The sequence below is a fragment of the Hirundo rustica genome, chromosome 5 (genome assembly GCF_015227805.2).
Source record: "Hirundo rustica isolate bHirRus1 chromosome 5, bHirRus1.pri.v3, whole genome shotgun sequence".
In the NCBI taxonomy this organism is placed as follows: Eukaryota; Metazoa; Chordata; class Aves; order Passeriformes; family Hirundinidae; genus Hirundo; species Hirundo rustica.
The window spans coordinates 16,473,243-16,496,904 of NC_053454.1; the positions used below are offsets into that span (position 1 = coordinate 16,473,243).

General features: G+C 35.3%; 1 protein-coding gene across 9 annotated transcripts in view; it reads right to left on the bottom strand.

Moving 5' to 3' along the window:
* The window catches only part of KCNIP4 (potassium voltage-gated channel interacting protein 4), a 410,197-nt gene that overhangs the window by 70,313 nt on the left and 316,222 nt on the right, over positions 1–23,662 (bottom strand). Inside the window, exon 1 of one of the 9 annotated variants that reach the window (XM_040065089.1) lies at positions 20,879–21,385. The exons of 7 other annotated variants lie outside the window; for them this stretch is intronic. In XM_040065089.1, the coding sequence (XP_039921023.1) occupies positions 20,879–20,990 (112 nt within the window). In that variant the 5' untranslated portion in view covers positions 20,991–21,385. Of the gene's footprint in view, positions 1–20,878; positions 21,386–23,662 lie in introns of those variants that run through there. One more of the 9 variants, XM_040065084.2, reaches the window with a different exon arrangement.

Genomic DNA, 23,662 nt, shown 5'->3' on the forward strand with positions numbered 1-23,662 from the left:
GTCTGACACAGTTACAAGTATAGAGTTCAAGTTCTCAAAGTGATTTCAGAAATTATACATAGTTATATTCCCTAAATCACCATGGTAATTATTGTGACCCAGAACAAGGACTGTCATTTTAAAGTAATTTTAATTATGAACATTGGTGAATTGCAAAGGTTTGGGAGAGAAACTGGGGCAAAGCTTTGCCATCTCCCTGGTGCAAATACGGGTGCTCCAGAAGAATTCTGTGAGAATGTGTCAAGACAGGAGTCCTTCTTAAATCTTGGAGTATATTGTTCAGTTAGCACCTTACAACATTCACAAATCCTTTAGCATCTTTCAATGAAATTCACTAAATCAGTGTTCGATTATGATTTGGCAAAATAATCTACTGATTGAAAAAATGTTAAACTAAGAGCTTTTTGGGTCTAAATACTCACGCAAAGTGATACCATCTTTGTGGGTATATAAAATTCTGAGGTAATACCAGAAAAAGCAAGTAGCACACAAGAGTTGAGCTTTTTACTTTTTTTGGTAACTATTTTTACTTACATTTAATTTTAGGTATCTGTTGGGTTTTTTCCACTGGCTGTTTTAGAAAGCTGTACATCTAATGCAGCTTCATTTCAGTCAACAATGTGTACACTATGCTGGGGCTTTAGCTTTTAAATTGTTTGTTAGCTGAATTGATAGTCTCAGAGGAACTCTGGCTGTCTCTTTAGATGTAAATTGGACTTTGAGGATGTATGTTTCCTGTGATAATTGAAGATTTGTTTATCTAAGCACCTTTTCCCTTTAGTTAGGGAGCATACCTCAAATACCTCTTATGAAAAAGCATGTGCCATAAACCTGTTGAAAATATCAAAAAGACTGTGTCCCTTACATATATCTTGCCTTACACTTAAGTAAAACTGAGATTATTTTTCCACAATTAGAATGAGCAGTTTAGTTTAGTAGTCTTGTTAGTAATGAATGAACTCTTCAGTGAAAGAAGTCCTCAAGAGTTACAGCTCAGGTCACATATTCTGGGGGGAGTTTATCATCCCTTCTTACTTCTTGTCTTAGTGGTAATACAAAACATGTCTATCTACCAATGAGGGTTGCACTCCTATCTGTCCTCATTAGCAGAGGATTTCTGTTCAAATCCCTACAGAATTAAAAGAAATAAAGAGACAACCATCTCATATTTCCATGAACATGTAACATAGTAAAACACACACAGGGGCATTTACCAAAGAACAAGCAATACACAATTACACATTACTCCTATGTCCAGAATGTCAGCTTCACACAGTAGGCATAAGACACTGCTTAATTACAGAGCTCAACAGCCCAACCTCTCCTCACACAGTCTTTTTTATTCCATTTATCCTTTTTTATTCTATTTTATTATATTTTATTTATTTTTATACTTGACATGGGTTTTCTCCCAGTTTTTATTGTACCATCTACTTTGAAATTCCAGAGATTCAGTGTGGCCCTGACTGAAAATCTGCTGTCTCACTGATTTACACTCAGAGTAATTCTGCTTTTTACCAGTCACATGAAAATGGAGCACAATATAAACTACAGGGAGTCTGCTCTGCTCTGGCATCAGGATATAAGCCATGAAAACACATAAAACAGACACAATAAAGATAAGCATAACAGATGTACCAGAAATACAGAATATTCCTGATTGCATCTTTCATTGGCAGGAATGGGTATCCCAAACACTGGGAAATAAAGGATAAAAATCTTACATCATCACTGACTTTGACAATGGTGTTGGTGAACCATCACTCCTTGAGTTTTGTGATAGATACACACAAGAATAATAAAACACACTTTATTTGCCTGCTGTGTCTATTCTTTTAAAGCAAAGAATACAGAGGTGAATATATCAGAAAATCAAATCATTAGGCACCTTCCAGCCAGTAGAAATCCTAATGAAGCCAGTGAGGACCCAGGAATGAAAGACAGTAGGAGTGGTAAAAATTAATGCTAAAAACTCTGTAACCATATTTTACTGAGGAATGCAAAATATCACACATACAGCTTAGTAAAGAAGCCAAGAGAAACAATACTTACAATTTCCTTCTTGGCATAAGGGTACAGAATTGTCAGTAGTAAACTGTCTCGTTTTAGTCCTACCATGCCCTGGAACATGGTGTACATCTGCAGTAATTTAACAGGCCATTAGAATTTATGCTAGCCCTATGTGTCTCTTCTCTTACACTAGAAGAAAAGAATCCCATGCAAAAAAACCCCCCAAAATCCTACCATCAACAACAAAAATCCCAGAATGTTGCTGATTTGAGAGCAGACAGAAATGTCAGCGTAAGATGAAGAAGGAAAATTGGAAATGACAATTTCCATTAGACCAAGTCAGAAAAAAATTAAATTGCTCGTAATATGAAAATGAAATGACTGAGGTAATTTAAAGCAAGAGCAGAAATTTATAAAAAAAATCAGATTAGAGCTACAGAAAGTTCCTCAGTGGCCATAAATACAGTGCTTAATAACACAACAATATGTGAGAAGGCTGTGAACCTACGCAAATCTCCACAATCCCTCGAGATCCAAGAAAAGATCAGTAACATGGACCACCATTTCCAGTGGACTGAGGGACTTCAAGAAGACATGACACCATGTTTAAGAGATGACTTAAAGGAAGAGCCTTGGAAAACATTTTCAGATGGAAAGTGAGAGTTGGTGTTTATGGTAGAAGAGGGTAGGAATTTCTCTACTAGAAATTGAGAAACACAAAAGGGTTAACTTTAACTCATTTTAACTTGTAGAGGCTCAGAGAGGGAACAGGTTGTTGATCTCATGTTTACAGAACAGGGGGACAAGGGAAGTTTTACATAATTTTTTTTTTTTTGTAGAGTGAATAAACAATAAAATCTTCCCAACAAGGAAAGGGACACAACCCATGCAAGCAGAGATGATAAAGTTCATATGACTGAACTTCCCATATACTTGCATAAAGAGGTTCTGAACCCAAGAGATATTAAGAGTAATGCACTATTAAGAAACAGACTGTTAACGAAGCTGTTTCCAAGGGAACCAGACAAAATATTAAAATTCGTTTATGTTATCAGTTTTTTCACCTTGAAATAGAACATGAGATATAATTGTTGCTCAAAAAGTCTGAAAAGTAGATGTAACCTGCAAATCCTTTTGGTGAACAAGCTGAAATGTTATAAAAATATATTACTTTCTATGATATCTATGACAGACAGCTGAAGAGAGAGTATTGCAAAAACCCAAGGCTACTAATTAAATACTGATACCAAAGCACATTATTGTGTTCTTAAAAATGCATATTGCTATGTAGAATAGGACCTGTGTAAAAGATAGGAGACGTATTATAAGATGTTTTGGATATATAATCTGTTTGCTGGAGTGATGGGGTATAGTTTTAACACGGTACGCTGAAAGAAGCCACCTCCAGAATAAACAGTGGACAAAATAGATTGTCTGTGATGTGTTTGGGATGGAATCTAAGGAAATTAAGTAGTTCAGAAAAGGAACTTTTTTCCCCATAAGAAAACCCAAGTGCATCCAAAATTCCAGCCAGTCTGGCACTTCTATCAGAGCTTTGTGGGGTTCTGCTTCCATCGGAGAAGTTTCATTTCTCTATGTGGAACTCAAGCTCCTTTATGGGAAAGAGAAACCCTTTCAGGGTGTTGAATGTAATCTTCAGAATTTCTAAATCTGAGAAAGTATCTTGTGATTCCCACATTGGTGTTGTCTTCTAAGACCATTTTAACAGAAGCAGGTGACAATATAGCAACATAAAAACACAAAGCCTAAAGCCTTGAGGGATGGCTAATTATAGCAAGTTTATATTTTATTTAGGTTGGGTTTTTGTATTCATCTACAATTCAGCCTTGAACTAATGTTTAATCTATATATTCCTGCCTCATAATTCCCAGTTAATTTGGATTATTATGTTTTGAGGAAAAAAAAGAGTTTTGGTTTGCCAAAGATAAGAAATGGAGTAAGGCCTTATCCAGACGAAGGGTCCCTTTGGCACAGACTGATATAACATTGTCACAAACTTCTGAGGTTGCCAAAATATTGATGACAATACTGCAAATACCAGAGTGATATTTTTCACAGATCAGAATGACGAGTATCTGTTATTTTCAGTGAACCTTCATGAACCTTGAATATATATATAGTACACATTCTTTTATTCATCCCAGTATTTAGGAAATCATTGTCATTAAGCCTTTAAGTGCAACCAAATGCTGTGAGTAATTTTTGGGATGAGTGATTTCTATGAACCTTCCATGAGTAAAAAGAAAAGTTTAGTACCAGAAAAAAATATATAGTAGAAAAGAAAGTTCAGAAGTGATGACACAATGGCGCCTCAAAAACACATAGTAATTTCTCATGCCTGCTCCAGAGGTGATAACACTTCTTTCTAAGCACTCCTTAGGCTATCAGAGTGACTCACAAAAAAGCCAAGAGCTCTTCTGAAGGCATTCCTTACTTTTCTCCCTAGCCCCACAGAAGACAGCTCTACAGAGCCCAGATACTTTATTACATTCTCTAAAAGGAAGAATCATCTCAGTTAGACAGAATTTTTGTACCAACAAGAGCACAGTAGTAACCCACAATTATACCATTGCCTAATTTGATTTTTACTGTAGGAAGAGCCACTCTGACACTGCATATTAATAAGCGTACATTTTTGCCACAGTTTGTTACAGAGATCCATAAATTTCCACAGCAATCCAGCCATTACCTCATCTCTAGCACAGCCATGTGCTCAGAGTTCTGCAGGATTATTTATGCTTTTTAGCTCAGAAATAGCAGGGATGAATTTGCAGAGCTTTTTTGTGTCCATGAAACAACACCAGTATCCATGTATCATTCTGTGGTAATTGTTGGGAAAGGTTGATTTTTAATGATGACTAATGTACATTTCTGTGTGCACTGGAAGCAACATTAGACCTGGTTTAAATAAGAGATTTCTTACAATCAATGTGTCTTGCAAACTTCCCTTACTTTTGTGCCATAATACAGTGACACCACATGCTAATGACGAGAAGTCTGAGTTGATTTTCACTCATGCTTATACAAACCTGTCATCTTCACTAGTGATAATTTTCTAGGTAAACCTAAGACAACTCCATAAATTAGATTGATTAGCTAATCATGTATTTGACTGTACCAAGTAATAATTTCTCTGATTCTATTCTACCTTTCAGTTTTTTCCAAGTTTAAGCAAAGTTCACTCAATTGATTTTTAAGTGTTCAGATTTTAATGGAAATAATTGTCTTTCAATTTACACATTCCTATGATTGTTTTCCTGGAGAGAAGAAATGTGCCTAGCACCTGCAGCACAAAATTATTTTTAATTGGTATTTTTAGAAATGTAAGGGTCAGGAAGTTTCAAGTAAGGAAGTTTTAAACCCTAAAAAGAGTCTCAGTCACAGCTGAGGCATATTATTACTAACATTAGCACCATGGGAAAACTTATGTTATCAGTTTTTAGGACAGACAATGTTACAGTCCCATTTGGCAGTTAAAAGTCCAAGCAAAATATTTTTTAAAAGACTGGTCAGAAAAGAATATGTAATTTTATGTTTGGCTTACTCTCATCCCAACTGAAAATGTCAGCCTGACATCCTGCCTCTCTCCTTGAACAAGGGATTTTAAGTATAGAGGAAGAACAATACTGGAAAATTATACAATATAACTCTCTACATCAGTCTCTAACACTTTCTCAATCTTTAACACCAGTCATTGCAGTCATAACAGATCTGTGCAGATTGGACCAATTTTGCAAGGCTGGGAGGCAGACATAAATCCTAGTCATGGTTTGTTCTTTTCTAGACTGAGTCCTGTAATGCGTGGAAACACAGTTAGAAATATATAAGGTGCCAACCCTTTAGTGCAATCAGGCAACTTGTGAGGAGAAAAGTTAAAATCTGCTGTCTTTGAAAAGCTGGATAATGATAAACATCTACTTGTTTACCAAAAGGGATCTAAATTCAAAGGAATTATGATGGCTTCACATTCCAAACTTGATAAAGCTGTGTTGTAATGCACTAATTTAGTAAGTTAGGTTGGAAACTTTGGCTACAAGCAAATTCCAAAGTTTAGTTGACCCTGAGTAAGGGTAACTGAGTTCTCTCTCAAACAAATGAGCTTTCTGACATATCTCACTGACAAATATTACTGATAAAAATATTCTTTTTGGAAAAAAAGTGAAAGCCTGGCAGCCAAGATATCTTCTGCCTTGGCAGCTAGAGCAACATCCAGGCCTCAAAAATGCAGACTGCTTCAGGAGAATAGTTCATATCCCTTTTCCTCTCAGCAATTTTGTACAGCTTCTTCACCATTTATCTTGGAAAAAATAGGAACTTAGTCCAAGGGAAAAGTTTGTTTCTTGCTAAATCAATCCATGTTGTCTGGCCTTTCTCAAGGGAGAACTCCTCAAATATAGTACTTTTCAATTTTTCACTGTTATAAGTGTTTGTATAAAAATGTTTATATCATATATTCAGTTATCTCTGTAATTTTGGAGATAGTCAACATTACACAACATATAATCACTACAATACTGTAAATTTTCTTAAATAATTTTTTCAATGAACAACACTGACAAATAAATTAGAAAATTTAGCTACATCTGTCTAATTACCAGTAAATCCAGTATTTAAAATACCAGTATTTAAAAGAAGGTGAATATTTCTGCCTTGCTCAGCAACTTTAATTATTCATTTTTTAAACAAACAAAAAATCCAACATTACCTTACCACTGAAGACTGTGAAGTTTCCTAATAAGAAATAAAATATTGAATAAACAAAAAGTACTAAGACTCAATCAACTAATAGATAACATTGAAAAACACATTTCTATGTGCTTTCAATGAAGCAGACAATAATAATTTTGAGATATTTATTTCCTTTTGGCAGTAGATAACATTCCAAGTACTACATAAGGTCCCTAGACCATTCCTCTCCTGGGAATGGAGACATCACTTCTTTACTGTGGCAGAGAGGGTCCCAAAACCAATTGCCTTTGCTGAGATATTTTTTCTCTGCTAGCATGTGATCAAGGAAAGTTTAAATATTGCAGAATGAGCCTAGAGGTGATTTTACTACAAATGAATTGCCCAGAAAGGTAGATTTCTTCACAACTATTAAAACAGTCAGCCGCTGCAATGCAGCAGTTTGCTTACGGGATTTGCTTAAACCAAAGATGTCTTTCAATTACTACACATGTGCCAGTAAAAAAACCCAGCAAGCAAACAAAGCCAGGCAAAACAACATAAGCAAAACAAAATGGAAATTAATATTTTGGGCCTCATTTTCATAATGCAATTTTGTGAATGGATAAATTTGTGCATCATCTGAAAAGGAGACTGAAAGTCCTTTGACATTTGATTTTTTTTTTTTTTCTCCTAGCTAAAAAGTTCTATACTATTAATAGGTCTTATTAAACTAACAGTAGCAAGCAGACAATTTCACTCTGCAAAGAACAGAGCGGTAGAAGTTGACCTTTCTCGTCTTTGAAAAACAGTAATTCATTCATATTGTCTGAAAACCACTGTTTTGCTGATAACAATAAGGAGGGCACATTCTGCATTTCTTATGTGTTCTAAACTCCTGATAGCTTAAACAAGGAAAATTATAATTGAGGGCTCTTCATGAAGTAATGGAAATTGGCAGAAAATGCAGGACAAGTCCCAAGTAACTATACATTATAAATGTATACTGTGAATTATCACAACTGAGTGTTCATATCCAAAATAGTTTTCACATGAAACAGGTTTTCAGAAAAATAACCAGCATATGGTTCACTGCTTTCATTTGAATGTGACAGGTAAAATGCCTCAGCATGTATTAACCTAATTTAAAATATTATTGAAGAAGGAATAATAAGAGAGAGGTTTTTTAGCCTGAAGTTCATTTCGATTACTCTGAAAATATTATTCATAGTCTCTGCTGTCTGAAATTTGCTTTGTTGATTATGTCTACATAGGATTGAGTGTATTTTAAATACACACAGGGAGAGGGGAGGAAAGAGGTTGCCTGTCTCCAGAGCAACATACCCTGCTAACTTCCCAGGCCCTGTTGTAGCCCTGGCTCACAGGCCAGTGGTCTGGTAGGGTGTCTGTCTTATGGAGCCAGTATTAGACTAAAGGTTAAAGTGAGGCAAGATAGAGCTTTCAGTGAGGACAGTGCTGAATGTACATCCAGCCTGTGAACACAGCTATCAGAAGACAAGGCAACACCACTGCAGTACCCAACTTAGAGAAAACAGGAAGATCTAATCCAATTAATATTGGCAGAAATTGTACCTTTTTAGTTTGCTTTGACAGTTACCATTATTTTTCAATTAATTCCACCACTTTAGTTGTGGAGATTAATAATTAGTCATAGTTTCTTTCCTTCCTTTTTAATTAGAATTTCTGGTGATGTTTCAAGAATTTGTGGACAAATATTGTCTTGGCGGCTAACATTTGCAACACTTAGATCATTCTTGCTCCAGGAAGTTTTTTGTCATTCATTATTAAAATGTACAACCACAAAATAAATCATCATTAAAGAGCTCTGTAGGCAACCTTCAGATCATTTTGACTCAACTTCATTTTAAATAGATTTTTGAAATCTAGTCTTAAACCATGGGACTGTCATGTGATATTTTTGACATACATTTGACAAACAGTCCTGCTTTCCTTCTTTAAGCCTCTTACGCTTCCACTGCATATCACACATTCACACCTTCATAATCCAGTACCTTATCATACAGTCATAATAATTTTCAAGGAGAATAACTTTAATTAATCCCAGCCCAGTCTTTCTCATGAATGTGTCCCCTGCAGCAACAGTTGTAAATCAGAAAAGTTTGAATTCATTTTTGCTATTTACTTTCTAATGCCCTACTACTTCTAGGAGGGTAAGGGAAAAAAATTAAAACATGTAGCACCAACAAATGTTGATTTGTATTCATTGTTTGAATTATTCATTGATTGAAATAAAACACTATCCGTTATAAATGAATCAAAATTTTTAAAGTTAATTTTAACACTCACTTTAGTAAAACAACTTGGCCTTTAATGTGTTGGTTTATGCAGAGGACAAGAAATAATGTAACACTGAGCTACTCAGAGGTTGCTCCCATCCTCCTCTCACTCCAGTTGACAAACATGACATTTCTGGGGACTGCAGGGTGACAGATGTGGTGATCAAAGTGAAAAAATCTAAACTTTCAATGCTAATTTAAAATAACACTTTCAGAGATACTTTCTATCCTGCTGTCGAATGACAAATAGCTGACTGGTGTCAAAATATGAACTGACACTTAGTGAAATACAGTTATTGAGCATTTAGTGTTGGCTGATCTTCCACAAAACAAGATGAATCAGCTGAAAATATGATCACATACCAGCCTTTTTGGAGGTGGGGAACCAGAGGTGTGGTAGACGACTGTGCAGGAAAATTTGTAATTAAAGTACAAAAAATAAATTAAAATAAAAAATTATTTGCAGACAAAAATAGTTTTTAGGAAATCCCAACATCTGTTGCAAGAACATAATCATAGTACTATGGAAAGCAAATATGTAGTGTATTTGCCTTCTTCATTACAAACAGAGCATGACCACCTTAATTTGTTAAATATACCATATTACATGATTAATTTCATATACCTAATAGACATTTGCACATTTAAAAATATGATAATTCAAGGAAGATTAATGATTTCTCCAAAGCATACCCAGTCTGGAGCCCATTTTAATTATCATGAAACTACCATACATACAAATTACTCAGGTTACCCTCTGCTGTCATTGTAAAGCAATGTTTTAGAAACAGGATGTTTACTAATTGGAAAAGAAGATGTGCCAGAGGAAACATGCATATCTAGCAGTGTGAAAAACCAGAGTGCAATTCATGTCTTTATAGAAGGACAGGAAGTTCAGATATCCCACTTTTATCTACTTCTAGGCCTTAAACACCTCTCTGTGTCTTAACATATGTACTGGCTTAGTAGAATTATTTTTAAAGAGCTTTCCATCCTACTAATATATTAAGGCAGACAGACATGGGTGAAAATTTCTAAAGAGATTGGTCCTCACATGAATGTTTTCGGTTAGAATGTGCCCACGATTGAGCTTCTCTGAATCCCAGCTTTAAGGGAGCTTGGTACTCTTGTCTGCTTTTAAACCTTCCCTGCACTCTTGAAAAGTGCAAACCACTTAGGATGGTGAGAGGATAAATTTATATTAAAAGAATACATTTAGGGGAAGAATACAGAGATTTACTCCTTTTTTTTGCAAGCACTGGGAATGAACAACATGATTAAAGTACAAAAATAGTTATCACATAGTAAAAGAAATATTAAATAAGATAATCAGAAAGCATTAAGTCAGGCGAAGGCTTAGCATATTCTGTCAGTTCACATTCCTATCAATCCCATGAATTCCTGAGTTTTAGTTCTGTGAAAAGTTTGTTTTCAGTTCCTCTACATAACCATTAAATAAAAGTAAGCAAAACCTCAATTCTACCTTGTTAACTTTCTTCTCCTTTCTCCTTTGGATAATGAGCCAAGAAGACTTACAGCAAAAATCCTCTCTATTCAGGAACTAAGTTTTCAGCTTAGAGAAATGTTTTGAAAAAAGACCACAACTGAAAAGAAAGCAACAGAAAATATGAATGATATTCCTTTTCTTTTAAAATATCCAGCTAGAGATACCACAGGGTTCCATTAATTTTTAGAATTACACTCTCTTAAATTCTCAAATTCATTGCAAAGCAAGAATTTATGAATTCAATTATCGTGGGATTAAAGTAATAAAACTATTATTAAGTTAATTTTTCCTCAGAAATGTACAACTGTGTAGTACAGTAGTAACACACTGTGAATCACTTGGTGTTAAATAATGCTTCATATTTCCTACAGTGTAAGACTAGTCTTTATTGAAACATAAATGAGGGAGATTGTTCTAAACCAAGACTACAGAAACTGTTTTCTCAGTGTGAAGGAATTCAATGTACTTTCCAGGCAGCTTCCTGGATACCTGAGTCCATTAAACTCCACAGTAAACTACATGATTTACACATGTCTGGATTCATCTCCATGAAGAGATTGATTATACAACTTAAAACCCATCAAAAACATCAAAAGAGAAAAGCATTTTATGTTCAGGATAAATAGCATGCAAAGAATCACTGGTAGTTAAACTTCATTTTCAAATTAAGGTGTCTAAACTAGGTCAGAAAGATCGATATCTAGGAACTGAATTGATGTGGCCTAATTTGCTGAAAAGTTTCCTCTGAGATCTGCCCCAAAACTCATAGTTCAAGTCTTCTAAAAAACTGAGCATCTTCATTCGTAGTCCTGCATTGTCAGGCTTCTTTGAAACCACTTGGTTTTCAAGTGTTCACTTATCATCCAATACAGTGAACAACTATACTTCCCTGGAAAAATGACAAGAACAGAAAATCCTAAACAGTTTAAATTTTTGTTGTTGTATCTGCCCTCCTCCACTCCCATGTTTGTTCTTGTTTTTATCCACTCTTAAAAGGCTGTTAACATCATCAGGTCCTTAACAAACCGTGCTGGGATTAATGAATTAACCTATTCCAGTTCTAAACCCTCCTTAAATTGCACATCCATTGCAATGCTTCTGGGCATGGCTGACCTACCTATACAGTATAAACTCTCATGCTTAGTCATGTTCCTGCATGCAAATGTTATCTCATTTGTCACCTCCTCAACACTCTAGAAGGTTGGAGAACCCACTCTGTTCTGCTTTCCTTCTTGCAGGCAATGCACCGAATCTCCTCTCTCTCCCTCCCACCGGATATCCTGGATCAGGATACCGTACAGCGTGCAGGAAGTATGAGCTGCCATGAGTAGTGACCTGCTGCTACTTGTTCCTTCTCAGCAGCAGAGAACTCAAAAGGAGATTGTTGCTCCCCATGTCGCCAGCCTTCTCTCCAGCTGCTTCTGAAGTGGTACAAAGAGAAACAGCCCTGATCTGTAAAGCTTTTGGGCAGAAAAATCTAATTTTTAAAATAATAACCAATAGAATTGTTGCAACTACTGTCTCTTGTTATGCAAATAACACAAAATTGCACCATTTAATAAAACTCGTAAGAGCAAGAATTTGCTACTCAGAATTTTACTTAATTATAATACTTAATTATAATACTTCAAATACTTCTATTCAAGTGTTTGTCTATGAGATACAAGTATAACCTGGCATGGATAAAAGAGATCTGAATAAAAGCTTTTAATAACATTATTTTCAGCAATTTTGTCTCCATTTGGAAAAAAGCTTAAAGCACAAAGTCATGGTAATATATGGGTACACAATGAAGTACTCTACTCCTACAAAAGCAGCCTACACTTTTGTCTTGGTTGCTATATTTGGAATGCTGTTTCGTGCACCGTATTCTGAGAGAGTAAAGTGATGGACATATGGAAAACTCTACACTACAAGCTCTGTATTTACTACAATGCATTAGCCTTCTTCAACAAGTAGAAAAGTTACAGTTTTCTGTGTCTAAGGATCTACCCAAGGATCAGGATCAGTTAACTTGCAATAATCATTTTGGGTATAAATGTATTTTGTTACATTAATACCCAAAATTATTATTGCAAGTTAACTGATTTGGCTCCATTTAGTGACTTCAGTAATGAGGACAAAACACTGCCCAGAGGGAAAAAAGAACTAAAGCAATGTGAGGCATATAACTTATTATTGAAATATAACAAAGAAAAAATTATTTACTGTGCATTATTATTGATATATAACCAGAAAAATCCTATATACACCATTAAACTAAGAAAAAATCTTTCAAATTATTTATAATATATTTTACAATTTTAAATTAAAATTAATACTATTTCGTATGTATGGGAAAACGGAATGCATCGGAAAACACCACACTTTCATAACAAAAAAATACCTCATGCTGAAATTAAAAATGCTTTTTTATTGCAAATTTTTTATATTAGAAAACTATTCACATGAGTAAGATACTGAGAAATAAACCCTGTATTTGAAATATTGCTAACAACCACCTAAGATTTTTTTTTTTAATTTGCAGCTTGTGAAATATGGCAAATTCATCTACCTGCACTTAGTACACCATAACTTTAAATCTAAAATTATTTCCCATACATATTTCATTGCATATATATAAACACATTCTATGCACTATCTCATAAAGGTGTGCATACTTCTCTATACATATATACTTATGAGTTCAAACAAATACATTACTCATAATAAACAAAGAAGAAACAGCAAGGTTTCTATTAAGAATAGGTAATATAAAGCATTTGGAACTGCAGATATTGTATAAGAATACAACATAAGGTACTCACTATGCTACAGTCAAAGTCTTACTGTAATTTATTCCAAACCAGGTTTTTATTGGAATATGAGATGAGACTACCTGCCTTCTCAACAAGAAAATACATGCTATTCCGAGTAAAAAATGAAGTCTTGGATATTGACTAATGTAAACATCTTTCTATCTAGATTCAGAGTGATTTTTTTGTTTAAAACAGATCAACAGTTTGAAGCTATTATGACTCACCATATTCAAGTTTCAAACCTGGGTTTTGACAATGAGGTTAAGAGAAATCTCTTGATGTCTGTCTCTCAATACTCATCATATGGCCTCACCACGTTAGCACTGGATGCCACTTTTTCAACCTACTCATTCTCACAACAACTTGTGAGTTAACCAGTATAATTTTCACAATTTTCTGGATTTTCAAAGGTCAAAAAGGAAAGAAATCACAATGAGAGTTCCTGAATGCCAACCCAGCTGCCTATTTATTTGTGATTATTTTAATTATGTAATTGAAGTTGCTGACAATTGGTACCTGTCTGACAGGGAAATAATAACGAAACTTACAAACAATTCAAACTGCAGAAGAAATACAGAGTGATGCTGATTGCAGATTAGCCAGTAGTCTAAGGATATAAGACTCATATTCATTTGGTAGTTGACCACTAAGCCAACTAGACTCTTTTTGCCCTTTCTTCTCAACTATATTTTCTCAAATTTCACTAATTCCACTCTGCCACTTCAAACCCAGCAGTTTTAGCTGCAAGGAACAAGCCTCCTTTGGGAGCATCACAAAACACACTTCATTTTGGTTTGACTCATTTCAGTGATCAGTATACTTTCTTCTAATTTATGAAAGCTGTGTTGTCTAAACATGTATTTGTTTCATATGACATAACATATTCTTTCTTGAGTGATTTGTGGAAGACGGAAAATGTTCTTAAAATAAGGGTAGATATCTAGCAGAAATAGTCAAAGTCTCTTCATCTATATTCATTCAAAAATCGGTCAAATGCACATATGGAATCTATCAATCTTCTTATAAGCAATATTAAATAATCAATCTGAAATGTATCCTACCATTGTAACTTGAATATGTATATTATTTAGCAGTAGCATAATTTACATGGATCAATAATGTATTTTTTAAAAGAAACATTAAATTGAACTATTTGTACCTATGTCAGACCTTCCATGTTATAGTTGTTTTCTTGAGATATCTGTTAAAAGTTACTTACTGTTAAAACTTCATTTTAGATCATTCCTCTTTCTTCATCAAATGTACACACATGCATACACACATGTGTAATCAATCTACACTTGCTATTCCTAAAAGTTCACCGACTAGACTTTGGAAGGACATATTTCACTTCTATAAACAGATTTGTCTCATTTGTGCCCCTTCATACTGCTCTAGAAACATGAAGCAGATATACAGATGAGACTGAAAAAGGAGCTTTATGGCTGCTTTTGCAGCTTTTCCCCAAGGTAATTCTGTAAGTATTTTTATTATGAGCTAAAGTGCACACTAAACAATAAAACTGTGGCATAATACCTCCAAATTATTTTATTATTTTTGCATTACATGGAAGAGATTCAGTTGTTTTCTAAATTTCAATGTTTCAAATAGGTCTACACAAAATCAGATACATAAATCCCTAAAAAATCACTGTGTATCTCCCATAATTCATCAATAAAAAAGGCCAAAGAATTCTGATTAAAAAATGCATCAAACATGGAACAAATAATTTAAGATTCAAGAGACAAGAGGCGACTTTTATTACATTATTATGGATTTTTTTTCATTCCGTTATTCCATCATTGTCTATATTCAATTTTGTTCTATAGAATTTTAAGCAATGATTATTCATGTCTGCAAATATCTTATTCCAACAGCAAAGCTTTCTAAATTCTCAGCACTAAGGTACATTAGAGAGTAGGCAATGCTTTTCTCTCCACACCTATGCTCAGCTGACCAAGTGTAGCTATTTTTCAGAAGCATATTTTGTCATAACAAATTTTTGTCATCTTAAAGTGAATTATTTTATCCAGAGCTACATTTCAAAAGCAGGCTGGGCATGGAGGAGTGGCAGGGTGCCCAGGGAAAATGCTTAATCAGGGCATTCTGTAGGAAGCTCCTGGTATCCATGCTCTGTGGTGCAAGGTGGTTAGATGCAGACTTTGCTGCAGGTTATCAAATATATATCACTTACCTTTATTTGGGGTGATTTATTTATATTTTGGGATAAAATACCTCCTTTCCTTTCAAAATACATAGATTTTGGCCAGAAATAGCCAAGATATATCTGGATAAATAATCTCCTTAAGATGAATACTCAGAATTACAGAAACTTCAAATGATGCTCAAAAGCAACTCTACCTTTGCAAAGATGAATACAAGAGAAAACTTCTCTCCCTGCACAAAGTCAATCTAAAATGACTATTAGTATGAATACTTTCTCAAAATAAATAAATAAATAAATAAATAAATAAATAAATAAATAAATAATATTAAGACTATAAAGTAGAGGATCTAATGATTGCAGGGAAGGGTAGAAGGGTTTTCCCAGAACAGTGTAGCCAAAAGGAGCCCTACCCAAGTTAGAACGCAAATATCCTGTATGATCCTGAATCAGAGAGGATCTGTGAACTCCCACATGAAGAAACAAGACACAAGTTATCCTTACAGAAATATTCTTGGTAATTGTAACATCTCTTAAATATTTCTCACCATTTTTTACACAGCATCTAGATTTTTAATTCAGACTGATGTGGAACTAAAGTGACCTAGTGCACAGTGATTTAGTTGATCTGGATGTTAAAACTCCCTGAAGAAGTCCATGGAAAGCAGTTGATGAAAAGATCTTCATAAACCAACAGGCCCTTCCTCAAAACTTTTACATAAATGGTCCCATTTTATTCCTATTTTGATAAAAGCTTGATTTCTCTAATTTTGACATGAAAGAATGCTTTTTGCTGTCCTTTACCAAACACATTACTTTACACTTTTATGTAATTTGTGCACCACATCATTAGGTCCAGGTAGAAAAATTGCTAAACTAAAAGGAAAGCAAAACAAATTAAAAAAAATCACTTTCAATAAATTAAGTTAATAAAGACGCTGCTTTCCAAACATAACCATTCCCCAAGCCTGGAGGAGCCTAGTTTTTGAGGATAGGTGAAGAGTAAATAGAACATCATCAACCATCCTGAAGCTGGGTATTAAGATGGTCACAAGATTCAGTAAGTTTCACAGCCTGTCTTGCACCCAACATAAGCATACAGAAATACATCTATATAAATGAGCATATTGAAATTCACACCTTAGTTTTTACATCTATTTGGATCTAGGCTGGCTTTAAAGCAGCATCTGAATGTAGTTTCACATCTGGTTTTCTGAAGTAGCTCTTCTCTGCTGTGCAATCTATAGATACTTCTATAGACTTGACCCTCCTTTAGAGATCTTGTAGCCAGAATGTCTGTCAAGGTTTACAAGGAGGGTTGGGTTACTCAGAATAAAGCAGTTCTGTCAATTCTGCATTGTCTGGAGAAGAAAAAAGGACAAGTAGGAAGTGGTCATTTTACCACATGTTAACTGAACATCTTTCTGAGAACAGGTGTTATAAGCAGCTGCTGAGAAAAGGCAAGAGCACAGGAACTGCTGCATGGCATATTTTTACCTTTCTGTTTATTGTGGAATTATGCTACATAGCACCCCGTTTGGCTGAGAGAAATTATGCAGGAGAGGGAGCAGCATAGGAGAGTCTGTTGGAAGCTGGACTTGTAGCACAGTTTTCAGTGATGGAGAGGACATTCAAATTAGGATCACTCATGTCAGCCGCATGCAGAGAAGGAGAAAACTTCCATGGTTTTTGGAGTTCTTTTTCTTATAAAATATGAAACAATAAAGAATTTCTCATCAGTGTGTCTTTCCCCATATGATAAGGGTGAGAGTCATACTGCACTTCAGACAGTATTTTAAAACTTACTGGTGCTGCTAAGCCGTAAGGCTAACTAACAACATGTTAACACAGATGGTAGCAGACACACCACACATCCTCTCTGTGCTTTTAAGTATCTGAACTACGAAAGAGGCCACATTTTAGCAGTTTGTGTGACAGAACAGATAAATTCACTAACATGACTTTTGGACTGGAGGTGACTTCTGTCCATCCAGATTAGATTGGATAGAAAAAACCTATCTTTCTGTACCTGCATAGAGCAGATGCATCCTAAGGCAGAAAACTACCTCTATTAAAAACTAACAGTATTTACCCCCTGAACCAATTTCCAATTTGTAGCTAAAGCAACAAGTTACTTACTCACAAAGGCGACTTTGCAGCCAAATATGTTTATTGATAACTATAAGTGAACTGGTCTTTTTGCATCACAGCAGGAGAAACTAAGGATCAAATATTCTTATCTACCCTTGACAGCCCATTGAGTTTAAAGACATACAGACACCAGTGAATCCCACTAACCAAAAGACATGGAGTTCATAGGACATTCACATGCCAAATATGACATTTATATCTGAATAAGCATTTGAAATATAACAAGCTCTGGAGACTGTTAGAGATTGGTGTAAGGAATGAGAAAGGAATAAGGGAGTCAACATTAGATGGCAACAATGGCTGATTCCATTCAGAAGGAAGAGAAAAACATTTCTGTAAGAGACATATTTCAAGATACAATCAGCATATGATTGTAGAGTTTCTCCTTTCAAAGACTTTGATTTAGGCAGTTCCCCAATTTTTAAAAAGCTGCTCACGTGTTTAGATAATCCCTCTGCATAGCTACTACTTGACAGCTGTTCTGGACACAGAAATGCAAAGTGAATCCTTCATTTTGCCATCTCTCCCCTCTAAGTTTCTGGTGGATGAATTCCCTCTAAGCCTAGCCCTTTTGCTTTACTGTTCTGATCCATTGCTTCAGTTTGATCTCCCTGTTCTCCTCCCCTTCCAGCTTGAGAAACAAAACAAAAGCTTTAGAGTGAAGCTGCCCAGCAGAAAAAGTTCTGGGCAAGGAAGTTGGAGGGAAGATAATGATAAGTGTCAAACCACTTTCAAAGTAATGGAAGGAGAGAAAAAGGGGAGTTTCAATCTCTCCTAGTAAAAGTGTATTGATTCAATTTCATTCTTTTAACTGAAGCTCCAGTGAAGCCAGCTTTATCTTCATTCTGCTCTGTTTTCTACTTACTGGAAAGTGAAGAATGGATGAAGCAGAATAACATAGTCCCTAGTTTGGGACACAGGATAAAATCAGGTTTCTCTCTGTTCTGCCAATTGTTGGACACTGTAATACAGGTTAGGCTTGATGATGTCAAAGGTCTTTTCCAACCTGGTTAATTCTGTGATTCAGTTTATCCAGCAAAACTAAGCAGATTGACTGGGCTCTCCTATTTTCTCATGGAGATGAGGACAAGTCAAGATCTTCTTCACCATAATTGCACTAAAATCAGTGGAATTGTAGCAAGTTAGCAACTAAGGATTAATCCTTTATCCTCCTTCTCTGCCCTGTAATAACAAACATCAGACCTGCTGTCATTTATTTCAGTGATTTGCAGTCTAAGTCAATGTATCAGGGATGTTAAGACAAGCATGTTAAGAAATCAGAAAGCCTAACTGTGGGAACAGATTTGTTTCAGCATTATGACCCATGACCTGCCTGTGCATGTGGCTGACGGGGAGGACTTGTTGCTTGTTTTGGTTTCCAGATCAATGCTGGCAGTTTTAATGTGCTCCTCCTTGGATATGAATGGAAAACATTTCCTTGCATTCAGTAGGTGAACAACAAATCACTAATTATGGATACACTACAAAATATTCCTTAACCATTTGGGGCAGAATTCTTGTTTAATGTAGTGGTGATACCCAAACGTGGAAGAGTTGATTAGCACATATCAGCCTCAGGGGAACTGGAAATCTCTCAAGTCACTGGAGGCACTCACACTGCAATTATAAATAAATCAACTGTACCTTACACAGTTTAACCTTTTAACGTTTAGGGATTGGTTTATGTTGCTAGGTACGTTTGAATGAAATAATTATCATGTGAGGAAATGCCGTGACACTAATGGGTGCATTAGAACAAAAAGATGTACTTCAATTGATAGATCATCTTGAAATTATTTTTATTATTAAAATCAGTGTAATTTGTACCAGGAGTGTTTTTTGTTTGTTAGTTTTGTTTTTTTTAAGGTGTTTTTATAGAGCTGAAATCACATAAAATCTTTTCCCACAAACTTAATTGCAATACCACTGAGAAATCAGGAAAAGGATCTAACTCTACACATATTAAAAAAAAGAGCAATATTTCATTTCAATCTTTTTCCCGATTTGTTACCATCTGTAATAAAGCTGAAGGAAATCCATAACCACAATTTTTTTTTTACATGTCACAAATGTTACACATCCAGAGTATTAAAAGACCCAAAAGTGCGCACTGCTATGATGGGTAAATTACTCATTGTTTAGAATTGAAAGAGTAATTCCATAACCAATACATTAAATAGTAACAAAGAAAATATATATTCTCACCACATACAGTTTCAAAGATGATTTATTTCAGTAGTTCAGTAACTATAAAAGTGCTAAATATTTCAAATTTTATCAGCACTCTGAACAATTTTATGAGGTGATTATGTGAATCTACATCCATCAAAAACCCTATTCTATGATGAAAAGTTAATGTTTCAGAAAACTGGAGTGCTCCCCTTGGCTGCGTGATTCTGACTGAAAGCAGTTACCCAGCAAAAAGGATTGGTTTGGACTGACATGAGCAAACATACTTACAAAAGCAAGTATTTTTTAGCAAGGGCATCAGTGACTGAGTAGACATTTTGTGAAAAACCTGAAAAGTGGATAGCAAAAAACCCTCACTCATAACTGACATGAAATAGCTTATTTCTATAAAATGTGGACCTCCCCCCCCCCCTTTGTATAGAAATAAAAGTCCTAATAAATTAATGTGACACCCTCTTTGGGAGTAGATGAAATGATATGACCCATATAGTACAGAGCAGACAAGATTCTGAGCAAGCAACAGGAATTTTAAAACATATATTAATGATATATATTTTAAATACACACATTTAATGTTGGCATCTATGCCTTTTTTTTGAAAGATGTAGAGCAGGCTTGATCCTAAAACTTGTCCTGTAACAACAGTGTATTGCATTTATCTATGAAACAGGTTTTTAAAACACAGATACTTTTCCAGAAGAAAACTCTAATTGCATCATAAATCAGAAGAGCAAAGCATTTTGTAAACATGACCTGAACTAAAATCAAGTTCAGCAGCACTGAAAAGCTTTCAAAAGCAACTGACAGGTGTTATGTTCACTATCTTCGGTTTTTATAATGAACATCCTCTCACAGTTGTAAATTAATTGTAAAATAAAAATCTTACGCTAGCATCTGTTTTCAATAACAAAGCAAAAGCAACAGAAGCAAACCAGGGTTTTTAGTCTGTTACTTTCACCTTTTTCATTTCATGGTTTTTATAGCTGATGCTCTCTATTTTAGCATATCAGACACCAAACCTGCAAACAGCACAAACTGTGAGTGACCACTTTACCTTCTGAAAAATCAATCAGTCCCAGCAAATGAAGCAGCTTCAGAGATGCAAATATAATCACAACAATACCCACTGTTTGTAGTCCCTCCGACTCCCACTCGAGAGTCAACATTCTTCCAACAGGCAAATCATTCCAGTCTTCACACCGGTTTGCAATCAGAGGGAAATTAGAGGATTTTACTAGAGTTTGCTTTGAAGAAATTTGCAGTGGTGTAAAGCACCACTATACTAAGTAGTGGCAGTTCAGCAGCCACTCTAGCTGAGATAAAACATTAGATAAAGCCCCGCATCTCATGCTTCTCTAAGCATTTGATTTCATCAGCAGCGAGTCCTCCTAGGAGGCTGAGGTGGACCACACACCTCTGGGTATGGCATTGTATCCGTGGAGCAGCGTTACTGGGAGCTGCTGGAGGAACATCTGTGTCGGAGCAGGAGACTTGGCTGTGTCAGTGCCAAGAAGAAAAGCTCGCTGGAAACTTGCACGAGGGAGCACGCTGCTATCAGTACTCAGTGCTCCAGCACTCCCAGACCCAGCCGCTGCAATCCTCCCCAGCTTCACAGCCCTTCCCCAGCTTCCCTTAGCACAATTTTCGTTAAGTTTGAGAAATGACAGTTTGCTAAAAACAGACATCTGTTTTCACGCGCTAAATGCTGCATGTCAAAAAACTCCCGCCCTCTGCATTAGAGAGAACAATGATCAGAGAAACGCTGTCCCTTCCTCTTCTTAAGCATCACCAGAGTCTAATTAAATCTTCACTGAAAGTGAGAACAGAAATTAAAGAAATACACATCAGCATGATCAGTGCCTCCAGCTAGCAAAATATAGTGCTGTCAAGGAGACGTGCACTGCCCAAACCGCTCATCCATAGCCAGGAATAATGTATTTTTTATTGATTAAGAAACAAAACAGTGCTTTTCTGCCTCGGGACATGAACCTAGAACTGCTGAACCCCAAACTCTGATATTCACTAATATGTATGAGGGATTTTCCTGGGAAGATCATGCCTGGGCTACACATCAGGGGAAAAAGAATCCCAGCTGATTTATTAAACAGTCTGTATAAAACTAATTGTCCTGTGTTTATTTATGTGATTACCAGGAGGATACCCAGTGTGAAGAATATTCATGCAGGACATGCATAACCAATAAAAGGTTATGCCTAAATGCTTACTCTCGTACCCATCCTAAAAATCTAAATAAATCATCTCCATTGCTATACAAGGCATGACAATAAAGTGAAGGAAAGCCTCAGGAAAAAATATTTTAGACATTTTTATTAATTAAAATTCTAGCACTAAAGTGTTCTAGCACTAAAAAGAGCTACATAGACAATGTCCAGTATCAACTACTCAGGTTGCTAAGCTCTAGAAATTTTTTTGCTAACTATCAAGAAGTTCAGGTACTTCTATTTTTGTTCAGAATCATTATAATTTTAAATTGGTGTAATGAGTTGTAACATTAACAATCTATTGTTTATGGGCTACCACACAGAGAAAGAAAAATGTAATCTACAATTTATTATCAGCTTTTTTTGGTTTTTTTTTTGAAGGCTGTATGCATTGAAAGACAATATAAGCAGAACTCTAGGATCTACATATTTTTATTCATTCAAAAATCCGTGTGTATACTTCAGTTAATTTTAGGTTATATCTACTCAATATATAAGCAACAATATTCTTTGATTTTACACTTTGGAGTATTTAATACTAAAATGTTGTGACTTCTGTATAATTTATATATGCTCTCCATCTGAGTTTCAGTTCACTTTCCCACTAACCTGTAAAACTAAAACACTGTCTTAAGAGGAAAACACCATAAAAATAAGTCAAACCAAATACACTATCCCACATTTGCACCTTCCAAATATGTTTTTTTAATGTTTTTCCAAATATTACTTTTTACCTCATATTCCACATTAATGATTCAATACATTTTCCTGTTAAGTTCTTCTCCTCTTAAAGGAAAAGTAACTTTTGTTTTCCTCTTTACAATTTCTAGGTATTCCATATCATCTTCTCCTTTTAAGGCTCTGACATGTCGATCTCGATCTCATTCTCATTTCTGGCTTCTATTTATTTCTGGAGGTTATTCCTACTTAAGCTTTTCTTTTTCTCAGATTTATGTTCTTTTTCTTCAATGATGAAGTGTGAACAAATGTTTACAATATTGCAGAAACAATAATCCTAATAAAATACCACACTCACACTATAGTAGTGAAAGAGGCCTTATTTATCTTAGTAAATGGTCTCACAGGGAAATTATTAAAATGGAGAAATCTGTCAATCCCCATTCTCCTCTCACACAGTAGGTTCAGGCTACCTTTTGCTCTTGAGCTGCCCACTCTTGGGAGCAGAGGCTCTTCTACTCCACCACTGAAGGTGCCAACCCATTTGTAGAAAGGCACCCAGCAAGAAGTGGTCCCAGACACAGCCAAGGTTTTGTTTACCGCTTTCACACAAGAAGGAAGGCCTGGACCTCTTAAAAAAGCTGAAAGGGAGGAAGATTGTGAAATTGATGACTTTTAGGGGCTAATTCTGCCTGCACAGCAAATGAGTTACAGAAGAATGTTTAAATTAAGAAAACAACAACAACAACAACAAATAAACAAACAAAAAAACCCCCCAAACAACCAAAAACTTCCACTTGAATTAATGTAACTGATTACTGACTTCAGAGAATACCTCCTGAAAAAAAGAAATAGACTTTTCCTGTTGTTTTTCATGGTAGTTCTCTAAGTTAGGGGAACTATACACTGAATTTGTGAGTCTCCAAGACTTAACGCTA